The 15,764-nt window shown below is 41.3% G+C and overlaps 1 protein-coding gene across 1 annotated transcript in view; it reads left to right on the top strand.

Annotated features, from left to right (window-relative positions):
- The window catches only part of muc5.1 (mucin 5.1, oligomeric mucus/gel-forming), a 50,984-nt gene extending 44,560 nt beyond the window's left edge, over positions 1–6,424 (top strand). Inside the window, exons 40-48 of the mRNA XM_062035463.1 lie at positions 181–349; positions 3,239–3,343; positions 3,433–3,473; positions 3,598–3,720; positions 3,846–3,944; positions 4,025–4,153; positions 4,352–4,391; positions 5,580–5,703; positions 5,790–6,424. Coding sequence (XP_061891447.1) covers positions 181–349; positions 3,239–3,343; positions 3,433–3,473; positions 3,598–3,720; positions 3,846–3,944; positions 4,025–4,153; positions 4,352–4,391; positions 5,580–5,703; positions 5,790–5,967 — 1,008 coding nt within the window. The 3' untranslated portion in view covers positions 5,968–6,424. The remainder of the gene's footprint in view (positions 1–180; positions 350–3,238; positions 3,344–3,432; positions 3,474–3,597; positions 3,721–3,845; positions 3,945–4,024; positions 4,154–4,351; positions 4,392–5,579; positions 5,704–5,789) is intronic.
- Positions 6,425–15,764: the final 9,340 nt, after the last annotated feature.

The following is a 15,764-nucleotide window of genomic DNA, read 5'->3' on the forward strand; positions in this document are numbered from 1 at the left end:
AATTCTGTAAATTTCGATACCACAATTTGAGAACCAGCTCCCTCTGGTGATGCGATATTACAAGTGAGACAAAACTAACCCGTGTGACAACCAACCCCGTCCCCCTCGATATCATTGTCACAACTGGGATCACTGGTATTGTATGCAGTCATAATTAACCTGTGGTTTATCCCTTTAAAGTTAGGTGACACGTGGCAGAGTGGCTGCCAAGAGTGTGTCTGTGATGAAGACACGCTCAATGTGCAGTGTCAGCCTCGCGTGTGTCCCTCTCAAGCATCCACAGTGTGTGACAAGGAGGGCGAGGTGTTGATGAAGCGTACAGTGGACTGCTGCCAAACGCTGATATGTGGTGAGTTAGAGAAGGGCCCCAGGGACGGGAGGTAGGGGACTATAGCCCCATCACAAGTCTGTTTAGCCCCAGTTCAACCCCCTCAGCCTTTTGGGGTCCTATTGTGCAAAATCAACTTTTCTTACCTATTGGTACTTACTGTTGTGTATGTGGGATCAAACCATGGAGGCATGCTGGAGATATTTATAAAACAATCTTGCCTTCCTTCAAAAGAGCCCTTTGGAATCTGCCCCATTTGTGACGTCAGCTACATCTTTTGCAGTGTGAAAATGAACTTATTTCTTGCACGCTCCAGGCCGAGCCCATCTTTCCTTAACCTATCACCAGGCTGAGTCCATCTTTTTGTAGCCAATCACGCAACCGATTCCATTTTTCCAAATGTCCTGCGCCATCTTTAGGCTGCCCAATCCTAGCGTGAATGCAAACTTGTTTGTCCTGCTCCTCCGCGTAGTACTCACAGAGCGAAACTTTGTCAATTAAAAAGGTAAAAACTTTTGAGATGATTAATTTCGCCTTATTTGGCAGTAAGCTATTAGTTAGTATTGCTCTATCGTTATCCAATTAACATATGCTAATGCTATTTTGCTCTCATTTTGACTGAAATATTGTCTGCTCTGGTATATTTTTTAAGTGTGTTGTACAAAAATAAATCCAAAGTAATTTAGTATTATGTGAGAGAATATTGAGTATAGTGGAATGACAATATTGGCATTTTGGATGTATTGTCTGGTTAGTAACAGGCGCATAATTGCTGTCCTTTGCCATATCTGTCACCTTTGCATGTGAAACATTTTTGCCATTGTTGTTTGTGTTAGGCTTAACTATTTTATAGAATATTTTTTGGTCACATTTGGTTAAAACTACTTTTATATGAAACATCCTTGTGCTGTGTATCATAATTGATTTTATTGAAAAAATGAGAACTAAATGTCATTAAAATTGATTAATATTATTCAGTCAAGCCCCCCTACCCCTTTAGCCCAGGGAGAGAAACAATCCTGGAGCCGTCCCTGAAGGGTCCAAACATGAAACTGGTCAAAAAAAACAAAAAGAAACACTGTTAAGATGGTATATGTTGAAAATGGATATCTATTGAATTCAAATCAAGTAAAGCGAAATAATGTGTCAGTCCCTCCAAGAAGTCGCAACTTCAACAAATCCTGCAAGTTCACTTTGTCCAGTGCCTTTATCGTACATTTCAGTCAATCAGCGTAATTTTCGCAAGTCGAATTTGTCAAACTGTCTTATCTAAACTCACATTTGTTTCTTGTGTAGATGAAGCAGGAACAACAAAGTGTAACAATATAACAACTATTTATTGCATTTTAGACAAGTGTCGTCCTCCCGCTACTTCCAGAAAGCACTACGCTTTCTGGGTTATGGAGTATAAAAACATATAACAACCCTCGCTCGGTGACTCTCGACTTCCAAGTTTATGTATAATTGTTTATATATTTATTTAACCTTTATTTATTAATGGTAAGGCAATTAAAAAACGATTTTCATTTAGAATGATGACCTAGCAAAGAGGCTGCGTTTACATGACAGAGATGTTGGCGTGTAATGATAATCCCTCTTCTGTAATTTACCAACAAAATGTACCACTATAGATCGCTCCTATCAGTTCACAAATGCTCTTTACGTGCGATGTAAATGTGTTGGAACATAAATAATGTTTAGGATGGACAAACACAGTGTAAAACATACACGGAGAATGTCTGGAACTTGTCGACGACAGAGCAGACTGCGGACAATAAGGAAACTTTTAGTAGTGTTTCTTTTTATAAATATAACTATCATTAGTTATATATAATTTAAAAAACAGTACAGTAATTTGACAACAATTTCTGAGTACGTGTTTTTCTTCTATATTGTGTCTACTTAAAAAAAACAAAAAACTTCAATACAGTATTTGTTTTCCAATTGTTGTTGAGATCCTCTGCTTTTTTAGGTTACGTTTACAAGAAACACTTAAAACATTGTTAACAGATCAACAACATTTTGTGTTGATTCAAAGTTATTGAAAAAAAAATATGACTCAAAACATTGCAACTTTCTTGAAAAGCCGCCAGGAATTCAAGCATTTTAGACCTCGACAATCACAAAAAAGCCTGCAAAATCCTGGAGGGACTGATTTGTTATTGGCTCAAATTGTCACCATATTAACATTTAAGTAATATTTTAATATTCCAAACTGTCTTAGAAGAGCAAGCAACATAGCCACTACTGTATATAATACAAGTGAAATAAAGTAAAACTACTAACCCTTTAATACCTCGAAAGGTCTAGTGGCCACATGCGTGGACAGCACCTTTTAGCTCTTATTTCCAAAATTGTGTACACTACTCAATTGGGGTCTTCTACTGCCATTTAGTGGTGTCAAAAGAGTATAACATACAATGGAATTTGGAAAAATAAGAATTAGCATGTCACTAAACATGAAGTACACGTTTGTTACTTATGGACTAAGTACATCATATCAAAAGATGATTCTTAGTTTTTATTCTAATTAGGGTCCAATAAGCCCAAATTGCAAAGAGAAATTTAAAAAAGCATGTAAACAAATAGCTTGGGCCTTAAGAGGTCAATTAAATTAAAGAAGGAGAAAGTGTTAACAGAGCGATACAATTCCATTTCCAGTTATGTTGTTAACATTACAGTTTGCCCAAAAATCCAAAGAAAAAAATGACTGTAACACACTTGTGGAATTAATCCTTATTCGCGTAGCCTAAATCTTACCAATTGATGATGGTTGTTGAAAGTATAACAATAATTGTGGCAGTTTCTGATGGGGTTTAAATAGTTTTAGTTAGGTTTACTTATAGAAATGTAATGACTAACTTGAAATTGTTTCTCATTAAATGATGAATATTTGAATGTATCCCACAGAATGTGATCAAAGCAGCTGCCCACTGCCACCTGCAATGTGTCCACTAGGATTTGCATTAACGATACACGTCGCAAATGATAGCTGCTGCCCCTCCTATGATTGCGGTAAGTTTTACCTTCTGAATTGTTGACTTCCACGCTCACCGTGGAAGACATGGAGCTCAAAAGTGTGACTGGTTATGCTTTCTATTTAGTTCCCAAAGGTGTTTGCGTTTTCAACGACACAGAGTACAAGGTATTTTCACTTTGTCGTTAAATTATAGAAAAATCCAACACTTGTACGTTTTTAATTGAGTTTGATGTACTAGCAGGGATTCAATAGTTATGAAAGTTGTAAAAAGTATTCTATTTCTTTGCAGCCTGGAATGCAATTTTCCAAAGATGCATGCGAGACTTGCTTTTGTACCGGAGCTCAAGATCCAGAAAGCAAGTTGAACGTGGTGGAGTGTCATCAGAATCTGTGCTCCGTTCAGTGTTCAGAGGTACAATTATGAAATGATCATGTAATTAGCTCCAATACAATGCAATGGAGGTCAAGTGTATATATTATTAGTGAAGACTACTTAAATATGCACACATTTATTCATATTATTTGTATTCTAAACAGGGTTCTGAGTATCAAAGTCAACCTGGGGAATGTTGCGGCACATGTAAAAAGACGAGCTGTCTTGTTGAGCTCCCAGGCGTCGTTCCAATCATTATCAAGGTGAGTAATGGAATTAATTACACGTGTCATGTGTTACAATTGTTGCAGTAGCCCAAAGCTTTTTCCTTTCTTTTTAACAGCCTTCTCAGTCTTGGTGGCCACCAAATGACAATTGTACCAGGTATGACTGCCACAAGGTGAAGGATGACATCATCACCTCCATTAACCAAACCCAGTGTCCTGACTTTGATCCGGAGAACTGTGTTCCTGTGAGTACACAACAATATATTCTAAATTGTTTGTTTAGCCTTAGATTTATGTGTGCTTCAAGCAAATACAGCGGTTTGTCCATTTCCTTATTGATTTAAGAGTATTGCATTGTATGAAGTGGATTTAAACGGGATATGCAAAGTGGTGTCACTTGGTGTTTTTATTGTATAACTAAAAATCCATTGTTTATATCTCAGGGAACAGAACAAAATGACATCAACGGTTGTTGCAAAACATGTAAGTATCAACATGACACATTTAATTGAAAGTATATTTTCATTTTATGGTAAACACATTATTAATCAACTTATTAGCGCAAGTAAGTACTGACTTTATTGAGTTTTACCTTCAAACTTAATGGGAAAAAATCAACACAATTTCATGTTATAGTACCAACAAATGTTAAACATTTTTATTCAGATCCCCACCATTGTATTTTAATCCCACCAGCCAGGGAAATTATGCTGTGATGTTTTGTCACTGCTATTGCTGCTTTTAGATCAAATAATTATGCACAAAATCAATTGATTGTATATCTAACTAGTGCTGCCCCCACCATTACCAAATCACACGCCCCGCCATCTATGAGGGGGCCCCCATTTTGCGTGAATAAGCCAATGTAAATTAATAAATGACAGGGCGCATCATATGAAATTTTAACGCAAACCTATTTTAGGCCTTTCCTGCTCCATCACTGATAAAAATATAATGGCAAATTTCCCCGATTATTCACATTGACCGTTGTGGCGAGCCAAAATTGTTCTGGCTGTGCAAATAGTTGGATTGAGGTCAAATCCTGGTTGTAAATGTAAAAATGATGGTAAATTTGGTATTTTGTACAAAAAAAATGACGATAGTTTTGTTGCGGCCACATTTCCTGGTGGTCGCTGCAAGGACAAGAATGGGCATTTGTTTCTTAAATGTATCATTCGCGGTAAGACGTACTGCTTGTTGGCCATTTTAAAGTTAAAGTACCACTGATAGTCACACACACACTAGGTGTGGTGAAAGTACCCTCTGCATTTGACCCATCCCCTGGGAGGTGAGGAGAGCAGTGAGCAGCAGCGGTGGCCGCGCTCTGGAATCATTTTGGTGATTTAACCGCCAATTGTTGAGTGCCAAGCAGGGAGGTAACGGGTCCCATTTTTATAGTCTTTGGTATGACTCGGCCGGGGTTTGAACTCCCGACTTAGCGAACTCAGGGCAGACACTCGAACCACAAGGCCACTGAGCATTTTGGTTTCCAGGTCCCATTGTCAGATGGATTTGGGGATTTTTTTTTTGTTTTTTTGTGCAATGTGCTAATCTAGGACGTGTTTATTTTGTTTGTAGAATGTATCGATAAAAAACAGCCACTTTGGACACCTCTCAGATCAACATTGCATGTAATTGATTACTTTTGAATGTTTTGAATGTCTCTCCCAGGTACTCCTCGTTCCAACTGCAAAATGAGCAGGAACGCCACCTACTTGCAGATAAATAAGTGCAAGTCAGTAGTGCCAGTGGAGGTAACAATCTGCGAGGGATCCTGTGGCCCGTCAACATCAATGTGAGATTTGGGGTTGAGATTCACAGCAACTTTTTCAACATGAAGCTGTGCAACATTTGTGATGTGTGGAATGTTTCTCCGTCTAGGTACTCTTCAGAGAGCAACAGCCTGATGCACTCTTGCTCCTGTTGTCAAGAAACGGCTACAAGCAAGAAGGAAGTGGAGATGGTTTGCTCTGATGGCAGCAAGAAGAAACACTCCTACATTTCCATTGAAAAGTGTGGCTGTCAAGCAGCACAATGTCAAGGAAACACGCCAGAGTAATGATGTCATTATGACAAATGACATAAGAATTTCATTCCAATAAACATTTTCCTGTTGCAATGTTGTTTTTACTTTGCAATGTCAAAAACTGCCAAGACACATACAGTGCATCCGGAATGTATTCACAGCGCATTTGACTTTTTCCACATTTTGTTATGTTATAGCCTTATTCCAAAATGAAATACATTCATTTTTGTCCTCAGACGTACGGAGATGGTGAATGGACGAGGTCATTATGAATGTCTGGATATGAGAGATCAGGCAGGTGATTTTAGCATACTTCTCGCTAAAAGGTACGGATCCGTTGTGCCAACAAGGTTCAACTTCTCTCGGTAACGTTTCTTGGACTCTTCATCCAAATGCACAACTTCATTGGATAGCAAATCAGCCATAATTGGGATGAAATCGGTGAAAATGTAGCGCAGAAATCCAACTGAATCTGTACGAACACGAGCTGACCGGCAAGATGGCGGCATAACACAAAGTCACGTGACTGCTAAGCCTCTATACCCCATAATGACAACATGAAAATGTTTTTTTTAAATTTGCAAATGTACATAAGTATTCACAGCCTTTGCTCAACACTTTGTTGATGCACCCTTGGCAGCAATTACAGTCTCAATGTCACAGCTTGTTGCACCCGGCTGTGCCTTATTTGAAGTTTATTGCTGTTTTTCTGGGTATAGGGTTTCATTTCCTCTCTTGTGCTTTTATTTTGGTGGCTTTTCCTGTAGTGATGGTGTTTTTTCCGTAACCGCTTCACATCTGTCTCTGAGCACTGATCCATGCACCTGTTAACAATTCTTTGATGATTGTTTATGGACAGATGTTTATTAATTGTGTACGCCGTCTCTGCTCCACACTTTTTGCCAACCAAATAAGGTCTCATGTGACGATACTCCTGTAAAAGCTAACAGGCCGCCGTATAAGGGGGAAAGGTGATGACAATTCTAAGGGCCCACAGCCTGCTAGGGCCCACACATAGCCCCCATTAGCCTGCTAGGGCCCACACATAGCCCCCATTAGCCTGCTAGGGCCCACACATAGCCCCCATTAGCCTGCTAGGGCCCACACATAGCCCCCATTAGCCTGCTAGGGCCCACACATAGCCCCCATTAGCCTGCTAGGGCCCACACATAGCCCCCATTAGCCTGCTAGGGCCCACACATAGCCCCCATTAGGCTCTATGACAAAATGATTATGCATACGCTGAACTAATATATAGTCATACAAATTAATCTAAATGAAGACACAATATTATGATTTTAATCATTTCAGAAAACCCCTTGGCCTCTTCTTAAAAAATGGTTTGATCCACACCAATATTTCCTCTAAAGTGCAGGTCCCGTGTCGTCAGCGCACGGAAAATCTATGTAGCGCACAAAATCCAATCGAAACTCTAAACAAAATAAACACATTACAATTTATTTTTTACCATTTTCAACAAGTGATCACGACAGATGAAACTATGACGACTTCAGCCGAGATGTTTAAATAGGAGAAGGAGGTGCAGCTCTGTGGTTAGAGTGTCCGCCCTGAGATGGGTAGGTTGTGAGTTCAAACCCCGGCCGAGTCATACCAAAGACTATAAAAATGGGAGCCATTACCTCCCTGCTTGGCACTCAGCATCAAGGGTTGGAATTGGGGGTTAAATCACCAAAATTGATTCCCGGGCGCCACCCCCACTGCTGCTCACTGCTCCCCTCACCTCCCAGGGGGTGATCAAGGGTGATGGGTCAAATGCAGAGAAAAATTTTGCCACACCTAGTGTGTGTGTGACAATCATTGGTACTTTAATTTATGAATGTAAAAGTTCAGTCACACTTTTCTTGCATATATATTTCTCAGATTTAACAAACGTTTCTCAGATTTAGCTAATTTTCATCACATTTAAGTTTAAATTAAATGTTGACTCTAAATATTATATTTAAATGTTATATCTAAACCTAAATCTTAAATATAAATCTATATGTTAAATCTAAACTTAAATCTATATGTTAAATCTAAACCTAAATGTTAAATCTAATCCTATATGTTGAATGTAAACCTAAATGCTAAATCTAAATCTAAATGTTAGCTCTAAATGTCAAATGTGAGCGCTAAATGTTCAATCTAAAGCTAAATGTTAAATCTAAACATAAATCTTAAATGTAAATCTAAATGTGAGCGATAAATCTATGCCAAGTGTAAAGATGAATATTTATAGGATGTCAATATTCCACCAATTCGACGCTCCTACATTCCTACACCTTTCTTAATGCGGAAGAAGGAAACATGACAGATGCTTGATGACAAATAATGCCAATAAAGTTGCATTTAAAAAAAAAAAAATGTTTTTATGTTAGCAATGAACTTGTGAATGTCGTGGTGTGTTAAGACAATGAGACACTCAAACATGTGACACTGCACTTCTGTGTTTTACAAGGAATTGAATTGATTGTAATTACACTGAGGCATGCAGTGTGCATGAATACACATTTTTACATTTGTATTTTTCTTTCATCATTTCTTACTTCATGATTGTGTCACATATGGACATGACTTTGTTGTAAACAATGCGGTGTTACTGTCATATATGTTTGCTGCAAGCATCAGTCACTGACACGCTCGCTTTGCATCGGTTCCAAAGAATATGTCTTAATTGTGAGCTGAATGGTAAAAACATGAGTGTGAAGTCATCATTTGGTCAGAGATTCGGATTCGGCGCATGAAGATATGCGCCTTTTAATATGCTTATTTTCCCAGAAGCGTAAGTATGATGAAGGAAAGATGACTTTAATTGACACTAAGTTATTGTTTAGAAATATGGGGAAATAACTACAAAAGTACACTTCATTCATTAACAGTGTTACAAAAAAGATCAGTTATAATAATACATCATGTTGGATATAGAGAACATACAAAGCCTTTATTTATTGAATCGAAAATACTGAAATTCCACGACATAGTGAATTTGCAAACAGCTAAAATTATACACAAAGCAAACTACAATCTGCTAGCCAAGAATATACAACAATTCTTCTCAACAAAAGAGGAAAAAATATAATGTTAGAGAAAAATGTAATTTAAAACATTTGTACGCACGTACAACACTTAAGACCTTCAGTATATCAGTATGTGGAATTAAATGATGGAATGGATTAAGCAAATAAATCAAACAATGTACTAATATGATCCACTTCAAGAAACTCTTCAAACTTCAAGTGTTTACAAAGTACAAAGAAGAAGAACCATGATAAACATTCTCAATTCATTTCTTCCATCCATTAATTTTCTAGATAATCTTACTCATCTCACCATAAGAAATATAACTTACTTCACCAATTATTATTTATTTTTATTGTTATTACTTATGGAGTATATTGTGAATAAATTAAGAACAGGAAGTGAACAAAAGTTTTAGCAACTGCTATGTAAAATAAAAGGGGGAGGATTAACTCAACTCTGCTTCTTCCTACTCCTTTTTGAACATGTTGAATAGAGAAACTGGAAGTTGTGATGTATCATGTTGTATACATGCATGTGTGATGTATCATGTTGTATGCATGCATGTGTGATGTATCATGTTGTATGCATGCATGTGTGATGTATCATGTTGTATACATGCATGTGTGATGTATCATGTTGTATGCATGCATGTGTGATGTATCATGTTGTATGCATGCATGTGTGATGTATCATGTTGTATGCATGCATGTGTGATGTATCATGTTGTATGCATGCATGTGTGATGCATCATGTTGTATGCATGTATGTGTGATGTATCATGTTGTATGCATGCATGTGTGATGTATCATGTTGTATGCATGCATGTGTGATGTATCATGTTGTATGCTTGCATGTGTGATGCATCATGTTGTATGCTTGCATGTGTGATGTATCATGTTGTATGCATGCATGTGTGATGTATCATGTTGTATGCATGCATGTGTGATGTATCATGTTGTATGCATGCATGTGTGATGTATCATGTTGTATGCATGCATGTGTGATGTATCATGTTGTATGCATGCATGTGTGATGTATCATGTTGTATGCATGCATGTGTGATGTATCATGTTGTATACATGCATGTGTGATGTATCATGTTGTATGCATGCATGTGTGATGTATCATGTTGTATGCATGCATGTGTGATGTATCATGTTGTATACATGCATGTGTGATGTATCATGTTGTATACATGCATGTGTGATGTATCATGTTGTATGCATGCATGTGTGATGTATCATGTTGTATGCATGCATGTGTGATGTATCATTTTGTATACATGCATGTGTGATGTATCATGTTGTATGCATGCATGTGTGATGTATCATGTTGTATGCATGCATGTGTGATGTATCATGTTGTATGCATGCATGTGTGATGTATCATGTTGTATGCATGCATGTGTGATGTATCATGTTGTATACATGCATGTGTGATGTATCATGTTGTATGCATGCATGTGTGATGTATCATGTTGTATGCATGCATGTGTGATGTATCATGTTGTATGCATGCATGTGTGATGTATCATGTTGTATGCATGCATGTGTGATGTATCATGTTGTATGCATGCATGTGTGATGTATCATTTTGTATGCTTGCATGTTCCAAATAAACTCCAACTCAATATTATCATGTTTTTATTAAGCTTATCTCACATTTGAGTTATTTTATTTAGACTTGCTGAGTTGGTGCTTTACGGAACACTAGTAGCAAAAATGTGTCTGAAGAAATACAAATAATATCAAAATGATATTTGAGTGTAAAACACTAAACGTTAAAAGTATATCAAAGAAACCTTTAACGGAGTGGGCACTACAAATTTGTGCATTCCTTTGATTCTGCTCCTTTGTACTGGAGTGCGTAGGACTTTTATCGTCTTTTTTCATACAATCTTGCACTCTTCCGCCATTCTTGATTACCTGTTGAGGAACTCTGAACTCTTTTTCGCGATTTAAACGGTTCGTACAGCCGAAAAGAACGCAAGCGTGGGGCATGTTTCTTCTAGAAAGGCTAAATGGCGCCTCGTACCCATTGAGAACACAGACTGGCTTAACCGTAGACATCTTATAAGTAGACGCAGCATTGGCTGCTGTGACGCGAGAAATTCAGCCACCATCTTGAAGTGGTGATGAGGAGCCGGCGAGCAGCCTAAACTTGACAGTTGACAGGTAGAAAACAAAGATGCCAGTCTGATGTTCAGCGTTTTCCTGCTCAAATGAGCAGACTGTTGAAAATAGGAATCGGGGGATTACTTTTCACAAGTAAGACTTAACATTAACATACTATTGGTTGTATGTAGTTCTCTGCAAACCTATGGTGGCATCATGCCTTCGGTGTGCATATCAGGCCTGGCCCTAACCAATCTGGCGCCCTAGGCAAGATTTTAGGTGGCGCCCCCCCACATCGGCAGTGAAGTGTATATACTCACAAGAAACCGAATAGCTTTGTCTTTGACCTTTTTTTTTACTTAAAGAAAGCAAATTAACATATTATATGAGAATGTTCCATCCATCCATCCATCCAGCTTAAGCAGGGAAGCCCAGACTTCCCTCTCCCCAGCCACTTCGTCCAGCTCCTCCCGGGGGATCCCGAGGCGTTCCCAGGCCAGCCGGGAGACATAGTCTTCCCAACGTGTCCTGGGTCTTCCCCGTGGCCTCCTACCGGTCGGACGTGCCCTAAACACCTCCCTAGGGAGGCGTTCGGGTAGCATCCTGACCAGATGCCCGAACCACCTCATCTGGCTCCTCTCTATGTGGAGGAGCAGCGGCTTTACTTTGAGCCCCCCCCCCCCCCCCCCCCGCCACCCGGCGAAGGAAACTCATTTCGGCCGCTTGTACCCGTGATCTTGTCCTTTCGGTCATGACCCAAAGCTCATGACCATAGGTGAGGATGGGAACGTAGATCGACTGGTAAATTGAGAGCTTTGCCTTCCGGCTCAGCTCCTTCTTCACCACAACGGATCGATACAGCGTCCGCATTACTGAAGACGCCGCACTGATCCGCCTGTCGATCTCACGATCCACTCTTCCCTCACTCGTGAACAAGACTCCGAGGTACTTGAACTCCTCCACTTGGGGCAGGGTCTCTTCCGCAACCCGGAGATGGCACTCCACCCTTTTCCGGGCGAGAACCATGGATTCGGACTTGGAGGTGCTGATTCTCATCCCAGTCGCTTCACACTCAGCTGCGAACAGATCCAGCGAGAGCTGAAGATCCTGGCCAGATGAAGCCATCAGGACCACATCATCTGCAAAAAGCAGAGACCTAATCCTGCAGCCACCAAACCAGATCCCCTCAACGCCTTGACTGCGCCTAGAAATTCTGTCCATAAAAGTTATGAACAGAATCGGTGACAAAGGGCAGCCTTGGCGGAGTCCAACCCTCACTGGAAACGTGTCCGACTTACTGCCGGCAATGCGGACCAAACTCTGGCACTGATCATACAGGGAGCGGACCGCCACAATCAGACAGTCCAATACCCCATACTCTCTGAGCACTCCCCACAGGACTTCCCGAGGGACACGGTCGAATGCCTTCTCCAAGTCCACAAAACACATGTAGACTGGTTGGGCAAACTCCCATGCACCCTCAAGGACCCTGCCGAGAGTATAGAGCTGGTCCACAGTTCCACGACCAGGACGAAAACCACACTGTTCCTCCTGAATCCGAGGTTCGACTATCCGGCGTAGCCTCCTCTCCAGCACACCTGAATAGACCTTACCGGGAAGGCTGAGGAGTGTGATCCCACGATAGTTAGAACACACCCTCCGGTTCCCCTTCTTAAAGAGAGGAACCACCACCCCGGTCTGCCAATCCAGAGGTACCGCCCCCGATGTCCACGCGATGCTGCAGAGTCTTGTCAACCAAGACAGCCCCACAGCATCCAGAGCCTTAAGGAACTCCGGGCGGATCTCATCCACCCCCGGGGCCTTGCCACCGAGGAGCTTTTTAACTACCTCACCAACCTCAGCCCCAGAAATAGGAGAGCACACCACAGATTCCCCAGGCACTGCTTCCTCATAGGAAGACGTGTTGGTGGGATTGAGGAGGTCTTCGAAGTATTCCCTCCACCGATCCACAACATCCGCAGTCGAGGTCAGCAGAACACCATCCTCACCATACACGGTGTTGATAGTGCACTGCTTCCCCTTCCTGAGGCGGCGGATGGTGGTCCAGAATCGCTTCGAAGCCGTCCGGAAGTCGTTTTCCATGGCTTCCCCGAACTCCTCCCATGTCCGAATTTTTGCCTCCGCGACCGCCGAAGCCGCACACCGCTTGGCCTGTCGGTACCTGTCCGCTGCCTCAGGAGTCCTATGAGCCAAAAGAACCCGATAGGACTCCTTCTTCAGCTTGACGGCATCCCTCACCGCCGGTGTCCACCAACGGGTTCTAGGATTATCGCCACGACAGGCACCAACTACCTTGCGGCCACAGCTCCAATCAGCCGCCTCGACAAAAGAGGTGCGGAACATGGTCCATTCGGACTCAATGTCCAGCACCTCCCTCGTGACATGTTCAAAGTTCTTCCGAAGGTGGGAATTGAAACTCTCTCTGACAGGAGACTGCCATACGTTCCCAGCAAACCCTCACAATGCGTTTGGGCCTGCCAGGTCTGTCCGGCATCCTCCCCCACCATCGCAGCCAACTCACCACCAGGTGGTGATCGGTAGAAAGCTCCGCCCCTCTCTTCACCCGAGTGTCCAAAACATGAGGCCGCAAATCCGACGACACAACTACAAAGTCGATCATGGAACTGCGGCCTAGGGTGTCCTGGTGCCAAGTGCACATATGGACACCCTTATGTTTGAACATGGTGTTCGTTATGGACAATCTGTGACGGGCACAAAAGTCCAATAACAAAACACCGCTCGGGTTCAGATCCGGGCAGCCATTCTTCCCAATCACGCCTCTCCAGGTTTCACTGTCGCCGCCAACATGAGCATTGAAGTCCCCCAGTAGAACGAGGGAATCACCCGGGGGAGCACTCTCAAGTACTCCCTCGAGTGAATCCAAAAAGGGTGGGTACTCTGAGCTGCGGTTTGGCGCATAAGCGCAAACCACAGTCAGGACCCGTTCCCCCACCCGAAGGCGGAGGGAAGCTACCCTCTCGTCCACCGGGTTGAACTCCAACATGCAGGCTCTGAGCCGGGGGGAAACAAGAATTGCCACCCCAGCCCGTCGCCTCTCACTGCCGGCAACGCCAGAGTAGAAGAGAGTCCAGCCCCTCTCGAGAGAACTGGTTCCAGAGCCCTTGCTGTGCGTCGAAGTGAGTCCGACTATGTCTAGTCGGAACTTCTCCACCTCGCGCACTAGCTCAGGCTCCTTCGCTCCCAGCGAGGTATGAGAATGTTATGTTATGATTATCTTTAACCGAATCACAGCAGTGCTCAAATTAAAAAACAGCATTCCTTTTCATGCGATATTGCTTAATTAAGCACTTTAACAACTAGGCTTACAACTATACCTATTATATAAAGGGGTGGAAAAGTGACTATTACCTGCAGGGCAAACATTAGCTAACCAGAAGGCAATAACAATGTAAACAAAAAAAACCTGCTTAAAAGATCTAATACAAATGTCCCTGAGGAATGTAAGGTGGTAGTACTGTAATTACCTAACGTTACATTATTATTTTCCATAACAATTTAGCCCCCTCCACAAACATAACTAGCTATTTATTGATTAGCAATTGCCGAATCATGTAACATTAGCTTAATGCTAAAAAGCCAGGTTACTATCACATTCTGTAACAGACAAATAATTTCATGTAGGCTAACGTTACCTACCTGCTACCTCTGTCTTTTTCTCGTTTCTCCTCCTCTTCTTTTCTATTTTTTCTTCCCTGGGCACCTGACAGTTTTGGCCGTTTTGACATCTTGTGTTGATTTTTTGATGTGGTGACGTACAAAAAGAGTCATGACACGGGAAGGGAGGGGGCGCACCGTGCGGGGGGATGGGGGGGGCGTAATATTGTAACAAATAATATTTCTATTAAATAGGCTTTACTTTGCATTTTAATTAACGTGGGATTATTTTTTGTATTTAGAAATAATAGTACCAACTTTTTTTTTTTTTTTTTTCTCCAACATTTGTGGCACTGGCGTGGCGCCCCCTGATGGACGGCGCCCTTAGCATTTGCCTATACGGCCTATGCCACGGGCCGGCCCCGGTGCATATTGTCTGCAAACCTATGAAATGTTCTATTTTGTCTTAATTATTTTGTCAGAATGCACCAGAATGCTTCATTTGTATGTGAAAATCCCAAAGAAATCTTCTGGGGGAGGATAACAAACTTTCAGCCCCACCTAAAACAAAATTCACCAGACACCACTAAATGTGATGCATTCTCATTTTAAGCAAAGTATAAGACAATACTTTCTTAATAGTATAATTGTAACCAGGAATAAGCCTTCAAGTAACAATATTCAAATACTAACATTGTTGGGTAGACAGAATTTGGTTTTATTCTGAATCCAGTGAAACAGATTGGTGGTTTTAGCTGATATAAAGACTTTCAGGTGTGTTTATATAAGTTTATGTTTAAGTATTTGGTAGACGCTTTTATCCAAAGCGACATACATAAAAAATACATATAAAACAATCACTGTAAACATGATCATTTAAGGGAAGAATGTAATACAAAATATCAATACAAAGTGTCAAGACAGAATAAACTCTCTGCTGCTGCAGCAACAGAGATACAGTGTATAGGTCCCTAAGATATATAGATATCTAATGTATGTTGCAGGTCCCAGGTAGCCAGGACAAGCAGTCAGATAATAATGTCCTGTTATACAGGAGGA

The sequence above is a fragment of the Entelurus aequoreus genome, linkage group LG24 (genome assembly GCF_033978785.1).
Source record: "Entelurus aequoreus isolate RoL-2023_Sb linkage group LG24, RoL_Eaeq_v1.1, whole genome shotgun sequence".
NCBI classification, from domain to species: domain Eukaryota; kingdom Metazoa; phylum Chordata; class Actinopteri; order Syngnathiformes; family Syngnathidae; genus Entelurus; species Entelurus aequoreus.